The 17,522-nt window shown below is 40.3% G+C and overlaps 2 protein-coding genes across 12 annotated transcripts; one reads left to right on the forward strand and one right to left on the reverse strand.

The window, feature by feature from the left end:
• Positions 1–440: 440 nt before the first annotated feature.
• Positions 441–7,934, reverse strand: LOC106768258 (serine/arginine repetitive matrix protein 2). Of its 11 annotated transcripts, none has more exons than XM_014653301.2 (10): positions 7,848–7,934; positions 7,040–7,579; positions 6,050–6,484; positions 5,365–5,884; positions 2,958–4,303; positions 2,825–2,879; positions 2,207–2,734; positions 1,771–1,845; positions 1,406–1,551; positions 441–839 (listed from the first exon to the last, which is right to left on the reverse strand). In XM_014653301.2, the coding sequence occupies exons 2-6, from the start codon at positions 7,572–7,574 to the stop codon at positions 2,839–2,841; spliced, it is 2,877 nt and encodes a 958-aa protein (XP_014508787.1). In that variant the 5' UTR covers positions 7,575–7,579; positions 7,848–7,934; the 3' UTR covers positions 441–839; positions 1,406–1,551; positions 1,771–1,845; positions 2,207–2,734; positions 2,825–2,838. The 11 variants fall into 11 exon arrangements, with proteins under 11 accessions (XP_014508787.1, XP_014508790.1, XP_022638741.1 ...); XM_014653304.2 differs by having other exon boundaries at positions 7,040–7,583; positions 7,848–7,914; XM_022783020.1 differs by having other exon boundaries at positions 2,252–2,361; positions 2,620–2,734; positions 7,040–7,912.
• A 655-nt stretch (positions 7,935–8,589) lies between these two features.
• On the forward strand, positions 8,590–9,753 carry LOC106765998. The gene has a single exon (XM_014650759.1). The coding sequence runs from the start codon at positions 8,590–8,592 to the stop codon at positions 9,751–9,753; it is 1,164 nt and encodes a 387-aa protein (XP_014506245.1).
• Positions 9,754–17,522: the final 7,769 nt, after the last annotated feature.

Genomic DNA, 17,522 nt, shown 5'->3' on the forward strand with positions numbered 1-17,522 from the left:
CACCTATTCAGTAACTTTCTCTACCTCCATAATTCCTTAAAGCAATGCATAACTTCTCACCAATTTATATTATCTGAAAATTTATACTTTTATAACCTAAAATTAGAAAAGATTCGTTACAGCCCACCAACTAAAAACTGGGTCAAAAATAAAATACCTAATCGTCATTCCTGATTTGATGAAACATTTTCGAGGGATTTAAATTTCAGTCGCTTCCTGTTGCTTATCTAAATAAACTGCAACAAGCTCAGTATAAACATGTTTGCCAAGATTAAATTTACCATAGAAGCGCAACAATCGTTTGGAAAATGTATGCAAGTACTCTCATAGAAGATTTCCTTTACAACAATCGTCATTAATAAGCTTTTTCAACTTCAAAATAAAAGCATAAATTTCACGAATTTTAAAACTGGGTTTTGTGCTTCATGAACCAAGAAATATATTGATCAACATTAATTTAATCTAAAATATTTGGATTTATTTTCGAGGGGGAAATTCGATCTTAATATTCGCCGAGAGCCTGAATCATCAACGTGCCAGCACTTTTCCTCAATTAGCTACTACCCATTGAATATGCCACGCATCAAAATATTCAAAATTCGACATTAATCTAGATATTTACCCCTACCTATTTTGAACCCAACCTTGAAATTATGAACAAACACTGTATGGTAAAGCCTAAGAGCCAACTGGAGAAACCATAACATTGGTGTGAATACACCAGGTGGTGCAAAGAAAGGAAACTAAAACACCAATAGGACTTCCAAGAACATACTTCACACAATCATCTGGTGAAGAGAATTTGCAGCAGCTCTAAGATCATCATATCCAATGCTTACCTAACCAGAAAAAGAAAAAAAAAAGGATGGCAGGAGAGGGGGAAAGGAGAAAACGGGGCAGGGGACGGAGAAAAGAGTGCAAAACAAGGGGGAAATTTAGTTGTGATCAACCGAGACTAAAAAGCCCTACTCCTAAAAAGGAGAAAAAACCCAGAATTTATTTAGCACCTCTTAGGAACAAACTCTAATTTTTCAAAATCATAAGTCGTAAGCATACCAAGTCAACTGGATAAATGTGTTCTACAAAATATTTTCTCAAAAAGAAAAAAATCCAAAAGTTGTACCACTACTCAGCAAATCATGTTTTTCAAAACCAGAATTTAAGTTGTGACACCAAATCAAAATCAAATCAAGCAAGTTCGAAACCCAAAAAAAAAAAAACTAAACAGAATCATTAAGATGACACCGAAAACCACTCAATTTACAAATAATTGTAAAATTAATGAAAATTAAAAACATCATCGTGTACAGAGCAACATAAAGAACTAAGTAAACCACGGACAAGACTGAATTAAATTGAAGATGCTACACAAAATGAACCACCCAATAGTTTCACGGAGAATTACCTGTTGAAATCATTTGCATTTCAGCATTTACATAAGTAAAAACTGTAACTCAGCCAATTCTCAAACGCAACATGGTGAAACTCATTGCAGCAACATCCAGGTTCAGTTGACCTTTACATAGAAGCTTTACCTAACCATGACAGTTTCTTGGGGGGGAAATAAAAAAGAAAGAAAACAAAAGGAAAATGGGGAAATGTAGGAAAATATAAGCCACCAGATGATGGTAAAAAAAGTGAAAAACAATACGTAGAGTAAATGCATTCATATAAAATACAAAGTTAACAAGCCTCCCATATTGCTCTCAACTTGCTAGAAGAAAAACAAGTATGCTCTAAACCATAGAGCATCAGAATCTGGCTGCATACCTTCATTTACACAAGAGAAAAATCAACCCAGCATAACTGTATCTCAAAGCTCCAACAGATTTCAATGAGAATAACCTGCATTTGTTTTGGATATAACATGCCCACCATACCACAAAACATGAGTAAACAAAACGGAGCCAATGGTTGGCCACATCAAATAATGACGCTCGCAACTTAACAAGATCATAATACCACAAAAATGGCTATACCAGCTATGGAATATAAACATAACCGATGAAGAGACACTAAAAAAATTCACTAGTTTCAATTTACCACATTATTGCAATCATTAGCCAAACAAGTTTTAGATGCAAATAATCGGACACTGGTTTAAAAGGGTTTCTCCCTCTAAACTATCTTCGAAGAACTAGAATCCAAAAATATTAAGACACCAAATTTTAAAAAAAATATCAAAGCCAGACATAGCAAAAATTACCTTTAATAAAAAGAATATTATACTTAAAATAACATTCCAACATACATCAATCAAGCAGTATGCACTGTTGATCATGACTATAACAGGAAACTTCTTGAAACCTTAAACCACACCAACAGCTGTGGGATTCTACACCTGATCTTTTCCAACCAGACCTGCAAAAAAGAAATAAACAACCGAAGATGTTCATAAGCCAACAGAGAATAATCTGGGGACCAATCAAATAGTGGAGGCATCATCCTAAGAATCGCAACCCTCCCAAGAAACCATATATTTCCAGGAAAGATCTTGCTCGGGAAATCTTCAACATAGAAAGTCATGATACTATAGTGACAAGAAACACAAGCAGTCTTGGTTGGGGGATGCTGCTTCCTGATCAGCATTTGTAAGTAGTGAGCTTCGATTATCCTTACTCCTTAGATACTTCTGATTCAAGAGCAAATAACAGAAATCTGTACTAATAGCTATATTGTTAGCACTATCAGAAAGCGAGGTCGAATTTTGGATTATCATTTGGAACCAATACTCCTGCAACACAGAAAGTAATAAGTATTAAAAAACAGCTAATGAAAATGTATTATCACTTCTCTTCCTATATGTAAGGTCATTAGTCATTACCAAGCCATGTTTGCTTAATATTTTACATTTCCCACTTCTTCCACGCATATCCATCCTGCATCAAAAAGGGTTCTCAGATTTTAAACACTAACTGAACCAAATTAACAACTTTTGACAACAAGACTTCCAGTACCTGGGTTATCATCAGCTTCATTTGACCCTTCTAACTTGTAGTTACCATTCACTGAGGTCAGCATCTCAGTATCATTAAGGGTAATTGAGTCCTTGACATCTCCAGAAAGTTTTGAGTTTTCTTCACAGGTAGTATCTTCTCCATCATTCAAATTATGCTTAACTTCTGCAGATCCAGAATCAGATTGTGATTTCCCCTTTGAATCATAATCCTCGAAATTTCCTTGGAAGGACCCACTCACATCAAATTGTTTTGATTTTGATTTAGGTGGGGTTTTCTTTTGATGATCTGATTTTTCATCTCTATTTGCATATTTATCACCGGAGTGATGCTTGCCTTCAGGGAACTTTGAACTGGGCTGTTTCAGTTCAAAATTCCTCTCATCCAAATTAATACGGGGTGAAGTGCCTCTTTTCTCCAGCTCACCTTCAAATGATATTGACCTTGAACGCCTTCTATCTCGATGTTTTGATTTCTTATCTCTATTTTCACCAGATTTATCTTTAGAGCGATGCTTCCCTTCAATAGATTTTGACCTGCCCCTTCTAGAATCCCGATGTTTTGACTTTTCATTTTTGCTTTCATCCACCCTGGCATCAGACTGATCCCTGTTTTCTGTAGATCTTGACCTAGAGTGCCTTTTATCATTATGCCTCAATCTTCTATATCTGTTTTTATCCAATCTCTCAGGTGAATCATGCTTATCATCCACAGATTTAGACCTTGAGCGTTTTTTGTATCTGGATCTACTTTCATCCACTTTTTTCGGCGATGACCGGCTCCTTCTGTGAGGCTTTTCATCAACAGATGCTGACCTGGAACGAATTCTCTCTTTTTGTTTAGATTTTCCATGCAAGATTTCTTCATTTTTGCTATAGTGAATCCTATTATCATCTGATGATCTTGACCTTGAGCGCCTTCTGTTTCTTAATTTTTTTTCATCAGTCTTTGGAGAAGACCTACCTCTGTGACGGCTAGGAGAGCCTGAATCAGCACGGGACTGTTTCCTTCCTCTATGAGGTGAAGTTTCTCTATGATGTTTTGGAGAAACAGATGATTTCCGTGTATGAGGACTAACACTCCTACTTTTGTTCCTTCTAGAAGCAGATAAACGATAATCAAGTGACCTATCCAAATCTCGTTTTCTGTACCTATCATGTTCCCTAATATCTCTATAGCGCCTTTCCCTTTCATAGCTCGAGTAATGATGTGACCTCAATGGTGACCGAGAACGATGATCCCTAGAATGACGCACAGGTGAATAAGAGCGAGATCTTCTCCTTCTTCGGTAATTGATGGGAGATCTTGATTTTGATCGAGATCTTCCACGAGGGAGAGAGGGTGATCTGCCAAAGGAAATTAAATCTTAGATTAGACAGAAAACTTTGTAAAGATCAGAATGTGACAACATGCATAAATTAAAAAATATTAATAACAAGACTTTTCACCACAATTTAATTAAAAATAAAAATGAATCCATTATCAATGACAATGATAGACTTGAAAATTGTCCGGCCATCAACAACATATTTCTAAACGCAATTGATTTTTATTCTGCCCAATTCTTAGTTTATTTTTAGCATCTACATGCACATACATAACCCTACCATATCCAGCAAGGAATAGAGAAACTTCATTTGGTTCAAATATCCAGGAAAGCTTGTTGGTCCAAGGAGGGTATCTTGTCAAATAATCAAATCACAAGCTAAACAACGTATTCCAGTTGAAATTCTATCCAACAGCACATAACTTCTGTAATGAAAAATCTTCCCCTTTACAAAATCTCCAAAGGATGTGGTTCATAAAATTCTTATTTAGTTCAATAATTGGATGTAGGGAAACTAAATTCTTATTTAGTTCAATAACTGGATGTGGTTCATTAAAAGAAATATGCCTTATTTGTCAAAAACCTTATGTTCAATCATGGTCTGATTAACTAAAACGTGTATTGTGTAGCTAAAAAAGTATTCATATAGACTTTAGATATTTCAAGTGTGTTCTAACATAATACTAGATATATATTATTGGACTAGCACAGGACCATCTTAAGATTGCTCAGATGATTGCCAGCATGTAAGTCCTTCAGGAGCGCCATTTGCCGGGTTTCAGTAAGGATAGTTGATAAATTGACACATCAGTTGCAAGTTGTTGCAACTGTTTTCTAAAAATACTGTATCTTTCATAATCCTGAACATAATAGCATGCAGAAACAATTGTCTCAGTTTTGCCAAAATTTTACACCATTAATTCAAACATAATGACTTCATGATTCCTACTTCCAATATATAGAAAATACTAGTACTTCCCTGAAAAGAAAAACAAAGAACTAAAAGAAATAAAAATTGTGAAATACGATCAAGACAAAAGCATATGTTATCTTCAAAATAATTCACTGAAGTAAACAAACCTGGATTTTTGCTTCGCCTCTTTTGCTTCACTTTCAAGTCCATCAGGATTCAATTTTTTACTTATTTCTGCAGCTCGGGCTGCAGCTAGCTCTGTGGCAGATTTCATGGTTGCAGCTCGATTAGCAGCCTGCTGTGCAGTCATGGTCTGTTGCATCAGCAATGCTTGCTGGAATTGCATCTGTTGCATTGCAACAGCTTGCTGCATCATCAGAGGAAGAGATGACGAAGCAAGTGAAGAATTCGCCACCGATGGCTTTTGTGGAAGTGATTTTGCCATTTCAACATTCAAAGGGCGCCCACCAACATCTATGTTGTTTAACGCCAGAGCAGCAGTTGCCTCTTCAGGCTTTGAGTACTCTATATAAGCAAAATGCTTTGAATCAGTGATCGTACATTCAACTACAGTGCCACAGAATGCAAAGAGTTGCTTTAGCTGTTCCACAGTGAGAAGAGGGCTAAGATTGCTAACTTGAAGGGTTTTCTTCAATGCATCATCTTTACTAGACTTTTCAGGAGAACCTGATTGTCGTAACAAATACCATTATAAGAAAAAACTAGGAAATAGTAAAACACAACTGGGATAAAATATCACAGTTGAAATGAAAAAACCAAGTAGACTTCTTTCATCAAGTGAAATGAAAAAATACCCCAACAAAAACCAAAAATGGCATGTGAACAGCATACCAGAAGAATCTTTCGCAGACTGAGCTTGCACCTGAGCTGCATGCGCTTGAAGGGCTTGGGCAGCAACTATTGCCTGAGCTGCAGCCATTGCAGCAGCAGAAGGTGCCATAGGAGCTTGGCTAAGTGTTCCCATTGAGGTTGTCGCAGCTAAGGCAGTCATTAGCAAATTATGAGGTGGATGATTCAACTTACAATCTACTTTTGCACAACGCCCATTGAGGTAATCACGACAAACTTCCCCAAGTGAGGCACCAATGCCAGGCAAAATAGCACCCCCAGAAGCTCCAGCAACAACCCCTGGAATCATTCCCAACAATCCAGGGAATGCCCCTGAAACTGACCCAGAGTAATTTGGCATGTTGGGCATAGTTTGATTAACCAGATTTGGAAATGTAGATGCAGGAGCTAAACCCAGCAGCCCTCCACTACCATTACCTAACCACAAAAATCAAAGCATTGAAAATTTATCACAATGAAGATCATTAAACCAAGAAGCATATGTGCAGCAACAATGTTATCTTCAAGTTTTGTTTAAATAAAAAAAAATGCAATATTGTACACAGAGCATAACACAATTTCAACAATAAAAGAGAAGCTTGGCAACAAGTTCAATATTTCTCTCTTTCCTTTCTATTACTACCCAAAACTCCACCTACGCATAAACAGTCCAGAGCCAAGGCAAAGTAAGAGGGTTGCATTAAGCCTTTGCCAGACAAAGTAAGACACATTAATATACTGAACATGAATTACTCACACAACAGAGATTTAACTGATCAAATGTTATAATAATGTGATCCATGTAGCCAACTTCCACTGGGGTAATAATAAGACTTTTGTTGTTTGTTTTATCAGTACCCATTATACCAGACAAACCAATACAACAGATGATATAAAATCCATTCAAATGGAATTGATAACCAGACCTAGAACAACTCAAAAGAACCACATCAGAGCATCATATACATTACATTGAAAAAGGGAAAGTAGTACCTGCTGCACTGAAAAACACAGGAAAGGGACTCCCCATGATAGGCCTCCCATTACACTCAACACTGACCATATAATTCCCTCGCTTGGGCACCACATATGTCACAGTGTAAGTTCCATCACCCATATCCTTCACCATCCCTTCTTGCTCAGACCCTCCAACACCCAACCCGGGCGTCACCCTCACCTTGATTTGCGCACCCCCATTGGAAACCTTCCTCTCATCGGCGTCCTTAGCAACCACCACAAACGATGACGGAGCACACGCAGTTCCACCGGCGATCCCGGTCCCGGCGGCAGTGCACTTGGAGGGATCGACGGGCCCAATGGGCTTATGAGCCAGGTCCTCGTACTCCTCCGACTCGCTGTCCGATTGAACGACACCACCACCCTTCTCGCGATTCTTCTCCAAACCCTTGAACGTGGCCTCGAAAGCCGCCTTCGCCGCCGCGGCCTTCTCCGCCTCGCTCTTCAGCTTCGCCTCCTCCGCTTGCTTCATCCAAATCGGTTTCGCGGCGCTCGAACCCCGATCCCCCATCAAACCTACCTTAAACACCAATCGCCAATAAATAATACCAAAACCTAATTTTGGGGAAGGGGGATTTTCGGTAAGTTTATTTTAATTCGCAAAAATACGAAATATCGAGCACGAGGAAACCCTAAGGTTAAAAATAAAAATATGAATAATGATAATGTGTAGGATTTGAAAGATTGAACAAAGAGAAAAAGAAAAGGCGTGGAAATGGTTGTCAGGGTTTGACGGAAGATGGAGGGCAAATTGGGAAAAGAAATAAAATGGGAGAAGGGGTACCTTTTTCTGTTCGTTGTGACGGCTAGGTTTGGTATTGGAGCTTCGGGCTAAGTCTGAGCGAAGAAGATCGAGTTGGTGATAGCTTACATTTATATAAGCGAACATGCTACAAATAAATAATGTATATTAGGATAAATAAAATTATACCAAACAACTTAAAGAGAACATTAATATTACAATTTTCATTCTTTTTGTAATACCAATAATTTCATAAATCATCATGTTAATAAAAAATTGGTTGCCTCCATATCCATTACAAAATATGAAAATTTGTTGAATGAAATATCCTTACCAATATTATTTTGTATTATTAAATAAAAATATTTAATATTATTTAAATGATTTCAGGTGTAGAGATGAAGTTAACGATTTGACGGAGCGAAAATCTAGGGATCAGATAAACAGTCCTGATTAAGAGGCTGAGTTGGCAGAGGAAGTTACGGAGCACCTGGACCTGTCCTATTACTGCTCCTATTTTGGTGGAATCATTCTCCTATAAATTGAGGAGCAGATTTCAGGCATGGGTTAGACTATTTTTCAATAGATTTTGCTGGAGTGATCTTGCTAACTTGAGCGTTGGAGTGCTAACTTGCAGGTACCCACCGTTCGGTTTCTAGATCGCCATTAATCAAGCAGTGAAGTGAAGATCGAATTGAAGGTGATCCTTTGATATCTCATTCCCAACCAAAACATTTTGGCGCCCACCGTGGGGCGAGAATATTACAACCTTTATACGACCACAATGGCGGGAGACCTTTCGTTACAGTTACTTAAGCAAATGCAACGTGAAATGCAAGAGATGAGGGTCGAGATAGCTGCAATGCGGGCTGAAAGAGCAAATGTTCAAAACAGATTACCTACACATTCTGTGCACTTGGAAACAGTGAACATTGAAAGTGAAGAGAGTGGTCATCAGGCCACTATAGGAGAGGGACGGAGGAGAAAAAATGATGTTCAATTAAATATCAACGGAGGAGGGGTGAACAGACATGACGAACAAGAAAGAAGAGGCGATGGAGGAGCAAATGTCCGAAATAGAGGAGAACAAGATGGAAATGGCCACGAACAGAGTAGACGTAGAGGTGAGGAGAACAATCTGAATGTAGCTCAGAGGAATGGTGTCGTCAAGGTGGAAGGTGAAAACAGTGGAGCCAACTTCAACAATCATAATGACGACCATCGAAATGTATCGGACGGACGGGGCACGACTGTAGCCGATCGGGACCCTGATAGACCCGATCAAGCAGAGGGGCTCCACCTTTTCACTGCACGCGTAATGCGAATGGCTATGCCAGAAAATAAAGTATTGCCTACGATGGAGAGATATGGAGGTTCGACGGATCCCATCAAGCACCTCCGATCTTTCATCGACGCTATGGCAGTATATTCATCCGATGAAATGGTGTGGTGTCGAGTTTTCTCCTTGTCACTAAAAGGAGAGGCTTTGGATTGGTTTCATTCACTTTTACCCCAAACGATTGACAGTTTCGCTACCTTTAGAAGATTGTTCAGTCAACAATACATATCGAGCAAGACACCCGGGATGACTTATACAACCTTGATGAGGATGAGACAAGGAAGAGAGGAGTCACTTAAAGGATTCATGGAGAGATTCAACAGAACAGCACGACAAGTACGTAATATTGATCAGAGGTTAATAGTCAGTGCCTTAACTTCTGCTCTGAAACCTGGACCGTTCGTGGATTATTTGTATGCTGAGGAGCCCCAAAATATGGCTGAGTTACAGAATAAGCTAACCAGCTTCATTCGTATAGAAGAAGGCAGAGCCTATCACAAGGGGCAAGAAATTGAACCAAGAGGACAAATAAAAAAGGAGAATACAAATCGGAGAATACCCAGAATAGAAGAAGGACCGAACGGGCAACGAAGAGTAGAACAATCATGAATACTGCAACATACTCATCATACACCTCTCAATGCTCCCAGAGTTAGGGTAATGGAAGAGGCTTTAAGAGCTGACCTGTTGAAAGTAGTCCGGGCCCCTACACCGTTGGGAGCAGATGAAAATAAATATTGTCGATACCATCAGAATAGAGGGCACACCACCAAAGAGTGTGCTACTTTGAAAGATAAATTGGAAAGTCTAGTTCAAGCTGGACACTTACAAAAGTTTGTGCAGCGCTATCAGAGAAGAACACTGAACATGACAAATTATAAGAGAGAAAGAGGTAATCAACCAGATCAGAGCAGAAGTAGAAGTCGAAGTAGAGAAAGGGTGACCAGAGGGGTTATAAACACAATCTCTGGAGGGTTCGCAGGAGGAGGTTCATCCGTATCAGCTCGTAAAAGACACTTACGAGGATTACATCATGTGAATCAAACAGGAATCGAACGAAAATCGATGCCTGTGATTTCATTCTCAGATGAAGATTTTCATGCTCCAGACCCCGATCAGGATGACCCAATGTTGATAATAGCCATGATTGCACGATATCAGGTGGGGAAAGTTTTAATCGACCAAGGAAGCTCGGCTAATATTCTATACTGGAAAACTTTCCAACAGATGGACATACCAGAAGGAGCTGTCCGACCTTTTCATGAGCAGATCGTAGGCTTTGCGGGAGAACGGGTGGATACTAGAGGATATATTGAGCTTAAAGTAAGCCTAGGATCGGAAAAGGATGCCAAGGAACTTCAGATCCGTTTTCTGCTGGTGGACGCGGATACCTCATATAACGCACTCTTGGGACGGCCCTGTCTGAATGCCTTTGGTGCGATTGTTTCAACTCCACATTTAGTGTTGAAGTATCCCACGGATAGAGGAAAGGTTTGTACCGTCCGGGCTAATCAGAAAATGGCGAGAGAATGTTATGCAGCAGGTTTGAGAGTTAAACACCGGCCACACATAAAATCTGAAGAACGATCGGTTGTAGCAGTAGCAGACTTGGATCCTAGGACGAATAATGAAGATCGGATGGAACCTTTCGGAGAAACTCAACCATTTCAGTTAGGAGATGAGGTAGATAAACATATGTTAATCGGGAAAAACTTAAGTGAAGAAAATGCTAAAAACATCGGCCAGGTGTTATTCAACAACCGAGATTTGTTCGCATGGGTCCCGTCTGACATGCCTGGAATACACCCGAACGTCATCTCCCACAAGCTGTCGGTATTTCGTGATGCCCGACCGGTAGCACAGAAGAAAAGGAGGTTAGGGCAAGAGAAAAGACAGGCCGTGGACGAAGAAATACAAAAGTTGTTGGATGCGGGCTTTATACAAGAAGTGAAGTATACAACCTGGTTGGCCAGTGTGGTGATGGTGAAAAAGTCTAACGGCAAATGGAGAATGTGTACTGATTTCACTGATTTAAACAAAGCTTGCTCGAAGGACACATACCCTCTCCCTAGTATTGATGGTTTAGTGGATGGGGTGTCAGGATACGAAGTGCTAAGTTTCTTAGATGCCTACTCAGGGTATAATCAAATACCAATGTATTCCCCAGATAGAGAGAAAACTGCTTTTATAACCGAACGGGGTATATATTGTTACAATGTAATGCCCTTCGGCCTCAAAAACGCTGGAGCTACTTATCAGAGACTCATGGACAAGGTATTTGAAAACCAAATAGGGAGATGCATGGAAGTATATGTGGATGATATGATCATACGTAGCCGATCAGTTGATGACCATGTCAAAGATTTAGAAGAGGTGCTCGGGCAAGTTAGAAAGTACGGGATAAGATTGAATCCTGCAAAATGCACGTTCGGCGTGAATGCAGGAAGATTTTTTGGCTTTATGTTAACCAGCAGAGGAGTTGAAGCTAATCCCGATAAATGCAAAGCCATTTTGGAGATGCGAAGTCCACAAAATTTGAAAGAAATTCAACGGTTGGTCGGCCGGTTGACATCCTTATCACGCTTTATCCCGAAGCTAGCAGAGAAAGTCAAGCCTATCCTAAAGCTTATGAAAAAGAGCGTATCCGAAGGGTGGAACGATGAATGCGAGAATGCTTTTCAGGAAGTCAAAAGAATTCTATCCGTCCCACCTGTTATGGGGAGACCTAATCCCGATCATCCACTTCAAATATTCTTGGCAGTGACCGACACAACAATCAGCGCAGCTTTAATTCAGGAGCACCCTCAATTTAAGCTGATTTACTTTGTCAGTCAAAGTTTGAAAGAAACGGAAACGCGATATCAGAAATTAGAGAAGATAGCTTTGTCCTTATTATACGCCGCTCGTCGCCTGAGACCTTATTTCCAGGGGCATCAAGTGATAGTTCGAACTGATTTCCCGATAGCTAAAATCCTGCGAAAACCTGATTTAGCAGGAAGAATGATAGGATGGTCGGTTGAATTGTCCGAATTCGGGTTGCAATACGAACCTAGAGGATCGGTGAAGGGTCAACATTTAGCTGAATTTGCGGTAGAGTTACCAGACGCAGTAATCGAGCTTGGATGGAAGCTATACGTGGACGGGTCTGCAGGTAAAAATGGTGGGGGTGCAGGAATTGTTCTTGAAGGCCCGGACGACATAACAATTGAGCAATCAATCATCTTCAAATTTAAAGCGAGTAATAATCAGGCTGAATACGAAGCATTAATTGCTGGGATGGAACTCGCTCGGGACATTGAAGTTGACATTGTAGAATGTCGAACGGATTCTCAGGTAGTCGAGGGCCATATGAATGGCAATTATCAAGTTAAGGATGATTGTTTGCTGCGATATTTCCACAAAGCCAAACAGTTAGAGGCACATTTCGTCAAGTTTAAAATAACCCACGTACCACGGGAACAGAATGCTCGTGCCGATCGTTTGTCCAAATTAGTTAATGGAAAAGAGAAAGGAGTTCTAAGCTCGATGATTTGACAAGTATTACCAGAACCAAGTATCGGGTGTTACAATGTCTGCCCGACCGGCAATTCTAGTAACCAGAGTTGTTGGAAGGATGACATCATTCAGCTAATACGGAAGCAGGACGAAGGAAAAAATTTGGAAGCTTACGAAACCAAGAAAATATCTAGGTATTGCTTGATCGGGGATGATTTATACCGAAGAGGATACGTCACCCCTATTATGAAGTGCCTATCAGAAGAAGAAGCAGACTATGTCCTACGAGAATTACATTATGGCGTGTGTGGCCGACATACTGGGGGCAGGGCGTTGAAAGCTCGTGTGCTACGAGCAGGATTTTTCTGGCCTACGTTGGAGCAAGATTGCTTAGCCTTTTCGCAGAAATGTGTATCGTGCCAAAAACATGGTAATGTTTTCCATGCCCCGGCTACTAATCTACAAAGCATAGTTGCCCCTTGGCCATTTGCTCAATGGGGTATGGATATTGTTGGTCCATTCCCGGTCGGGCACTCTCAGAAGAAGTTCCTCTTAGTTGCTGTCGATTACTTCACTAAATGGGTGGAAGCCGAACCACTAGCAAAAATTTCCACTACTCAAGTTAAACGATTTGTATGGCGCCTCATATGTCGGTTCGGTTTACCAAGAACGATAATAACGGATAATGGACGACAGTTTATCGATAAGAGGCTGCAGAATTTTTATAAAGAGTTAGGAATCCACAACATTACCAGCTCGGTGGAACACCCTCAGACGAACGGTCAAGCCGAAGCCGCCAATAAAATCATAGTGAGTGAACTCAAAAAGCGATTAGGTGAGGCCAAGGGTGGATGGGTAGATGAAATTGATCAGGTCTTGTGGGGATATCACTGCTCCCCTCATGGTTCAACGGGGGAATCCCCATTCAATTTGACTTATGGAACGGATGCCATGTTACCAGTTGAGGTTGGTGAACCCACCGTTCGGCGGCAATTATCGGATATGACGATTAATGACGACCAGCTTCGAAGTAATCTAGACGTATTAGAAGAACGAAGGCATATGGCGGCTATGAAAAATGAAGCCTACAAGAGACTAGTAGCTCGAAGATACAACACCAAAGTCCGGCCCAGACGATTCATAGAAGGAGATTTGGTTTGGCGTAAAACATCAGACGCAAGGAAGAATTCGACCGAAGGAAAGCTAGCGGCAAACTGGGATGGACCGTTTAGAATCATAGAAGATTTAAATAACGGGGCATACCGCTTAGAGCATTTGACCGGCGAGATTATACCAAACACATGGAACGCGTCTCATCTCAAGTTCTATTTTAGTTAATTGAATTTCTTTTTAACAGAACTATTTTTCTTTGTAACGATCATAATTATTTATGGGGAATAAGGTGAGTTCACACATTTTCACCCGTTCAGGATATAAGTAACTCCCTATCAATAAACTTATGGGTTGTAGTTGTGATTTCTTTGGTATAATTTATGAATATGTCGGTGAATTCCTCATGTCTCTAACTCCATTGGTGAACAACGTTGTGTTAGTTCTTATAAGACATACTTCGTCACATCTTAAATTTTGTTGATGAATAAGGTGATGAAGCTTTTGATAGGGGAATAAGGAAGATAAAGGGGGTAAGTCGATGGGGAGTAATCTTAATTTCTATCTTTTGGGGAATAAGGAAGGTTGTTATGTTTCTTATACGCAACGGAAAGAACAGTTATAAATTAATTTCATGGCGAATAAGGTGGCACTTATCTTAATCGATGTGAATGATAAAGCGTTACTCATACAACGTTAACATAGTTCATGCAAAACACTACATATATAGTCTATCAACTTGCAACTATTTAAAACAATACTAACAAAGTAGAGTAATTAACAATAATTGAGCATTCTTCACTAATGTATAGCAGGATCGGTTGGTTTTCATGCAAGATCGGTGGCTGCAGGTACCCGATCGTCAATAGCTTCAACATTTTCCTTTCCCGTCAGAGGAATAACATCTGTATTCTCAGCATCAGCTAGGATTTGGCTTCCAAGGTCTACCAATTTACCCTCAACGACTATTTTCATGATATCAAAGCGGGAGTCGGTTAGGGGCGTATTGAAAAAATAATGACATTGCGCAATTCCTTGCTCAAACCCCAATTCTCTCTCCAAGCATACTTGATCTCCTAACCGGACATTTTCAGCAAGAAGATTGTCGCGTTCGGTAACCAAGTCATCACGCTCTTTCGTCAGATTTTTGGCTTGGATTTTGAGTCGATCAAGGTCTTGTTCCAAAGCCTCCATGGAAGTCTTGAGGGTGGTGACCTCTTTCTGTGACTCGTTCAGTTGATTAGTCGCTTTCAACTTCTCATCTTCAGCCGTTTTTGTCAATTCTTCAACACGTAAAGTCAGAGCAATGTTTTTCTTCTTATATTCTTCCAATTCCTTCACAGCTTCCTCTAGTTCATTAACCAATAACGATTTGGTAGTCCCAGCGGAATAATTCAAACAGATACTTGCCCGAGCTATTAACTCATACGCCATGTTAAGAGATTCACTTGGCGTCATTACTTTGAATGGTTTCCTCTCGTCCGGTGTAAGGTTGAACTGTAGTCGATCTGACACATGAACGTTCGGATCAAGTGGACCGGTCAATAAGGGTTTGGTTGTTTTTTGCTTCTTGGGGGGCGACGGTGTTTTCTCTGCCTTCCTTTTCGGTTTCGACTTTGTAGTATTGGACTTGGTGACTTTTGTTTCAACCATAGTCTCTACAGTATCAGAAATCTTCAAGGCTGGATTGACTGTGGGAGTGGCTTTGGCCGGTGAAGCCGGGGAAGAGGTACTTTCAGCAATTTTCTTTAATTTTTTCTGCGCCATCAGCCGAGCGAAGGCAGCATGTTGATCCATTCCTTCAAAGAGTTCTGAAAACAAAGAATAAATTTAGACAAGTTAATAATTATGGAGGATCGGTAAAGGGCTGGATGTAAGGCGTACCTAAGACTCTATCTTGTAACTCATCGGTGCCAAGAAGTTTTATCAACATACGAGATGACGTTTTTCGGGGTAACTGATCAATCTTCTCAATAATTTTCAATTCATCTTCAGTCATGTCTGCTGTAGGCCATGATTCTACCCGGGTGGGTTCTTCAGTCCAGTACAAAGGGAATTTTGGTTGACCATCGTTCAGAAAATATTTTGGTCGACCGGGTTCGCGAATAACTATCTTACAATAGTTCGCCTTAAAATCCTTATATGACGAGTTAAAGGAGGTGAATAACTGTTTATCTTTAACCGGAAGGAGGGAAACCCAAGACCTACTAGAGTTTGGAAGGACACGGAAGAAATACAGAAATGACTTAGGTGTGGGATCAAACTGTAGACCGGTGCATAACACTTGGAAGGCTTGCATGCAAGCCCATCCATTAGGGTGAAGTTGGCCAGGACATATGTTCAAATATTTTAATACACCCATTTGAAATTCAGTAAAGGGGAGTCTCACGCCTAGGTCCTTGAACAAAGTGATATAAACATAAAAGAAGTCTAAACCACATCCCTCCCGACTATGACAAGCTCTCTCATTTGAACGGCAAACTACTAGGGAATAATCGTCAACCTCTCTAAGGTCTGCCAAAATATATACTTTCTCAAGCAAGTGTCTAATGGTCGCCCTACGAATGTAATAAGGAAGATAGTTTCGTACCTCATGAGGAGCCCAGTCATACCCTTCTACCTTAGGAGGTGCTACAATAGATGTCCACGTTCGGGAATCATCTATATTAAACTCTACATAGAAATGGCCGGACGAGCCACTAGAATCACTGAAGCTACTGGATGATGAATTCGATGATGACAACATCCTATGATCAGTACACCCCGGACGTTCATCACCGGATTTCCTAGTTGAGGGGGAAGAAGTAGACATTACCTTACTTAAACTGATGATCGGTAGTTGCAGCAGATCGATCAGGATTCACCTATGGCTTAACTGTGAAAAGTAAAAGTGACAGTGGTCCCTCCACCCCTTTTTATAGCCGAGAAAAATGGTTTCACCTCTCCATCATGGCCGTCAATTCCCTTTAAATCTAACAATGCCAATTTCATGACGGTTCACGTTCCCCCTGATAACGTTAGAGGTTAATCTCAACCATTCCTTATGTATTATCCTAGGGCTGTGATGAAGTGTCTTTTGGTTAAGCCTTCTCAACAGTTATATTTTTTTAACAGTTAAATCCTCTCAGAAGATAACCCTCTTATAAACCAAATCTTTTTCAATGATCATGAAACATTAAACCCCTACGCTATTGCCATAGCTTGGGGCTTGGGGGGCTTATGTAGTGAAAGGGATTTGGGTTGATCGGGATCTTTGTGAGGAAGATCGGGAGAGGTGTGGTACCGATAGGGGAAGAAAATAAATATGGTAGTTACCAGATAATGAGCAAGCATAGTGCGTGAGATCCTAAAGGGAAACGCCAGGATGATCAGGAATATCATAGGGAAGATCGGGAGAAGTATTGTCTCGAGATGGAAGAAAACAAAGGTGGCAGTTATGGAATGGTTACTGAAGAGAGTGTGCGATTTTGACGGAGCGAAAATCTAGGGATCAGATAAACAGTCCTGATTAAGAGGCTGAGTTGGCAGAGGAAGTTACGGAGCACTTGGACCTGTCCTATTACTGCTCCTATTTTGGTGGAATCATTCTCCTATAAATTGAGGAGCAGATTTCAGGTATGGGTTAGATTGTTTTTCAATAGATTTTGCTGGAGTGATCTTGCTAACTTGAGTGTTGGAGTGCTAACTTGCAGGTACCCACCGTTCGGTTTCTAGATCGCCATTAATCAAGCAGTGAAGTGAAGATCGAATTGAAGGTGATCCTTTGATATCTC

This window comes from Vigna radiata, chromosome 7 (assembly GCF_000741045.1).
Source record: "Vigna radiata var. radiata cultivar VC1973A chromosome 7, Vradiata_ver6, whole genome shotgun sequence".
Taxonomy (NCBI): domain Eukaryota; kingdom Viridiplantae; phylum Streptophyta; class Magnoliopsida; order Fabales; family Fabaceae; genus Vigna; species Vigna radiata.

Excerpts from the sequence above, each read along its gene's own strand:
- LOC106765998 (XM_014650759.1), top strand. The coding sequence starts at position 8,590 with ATGGCGGGAGACCTTTCGTTACAGTTACTTAAGCAAATGCAACGTGAA.
- LOC106768258 (XM_014653301.2), bottom strand. The coding sequence starts at position 7,574 with ATGGGGGATCGGGGTTCGAGCGCCGCGAAACCGATTTGGATGAAGCAA. Across the intron at positions 6,485-7,039 it reads TGTGTTTTTCAGTGCAGCAG|GTAATGGTAGTGGAGGGCTG; the intron begins GTACTACTTTCC and ends TTTTGTGGTTAG. Across the intron at positions 5,885-6,049 it reads GTCTGCGAAAGATTCTTCTG|GTTCTCCTGAAAAGTCTAGT; the intron begins GTATGCTGTTCA and ends TACGACAATCAG.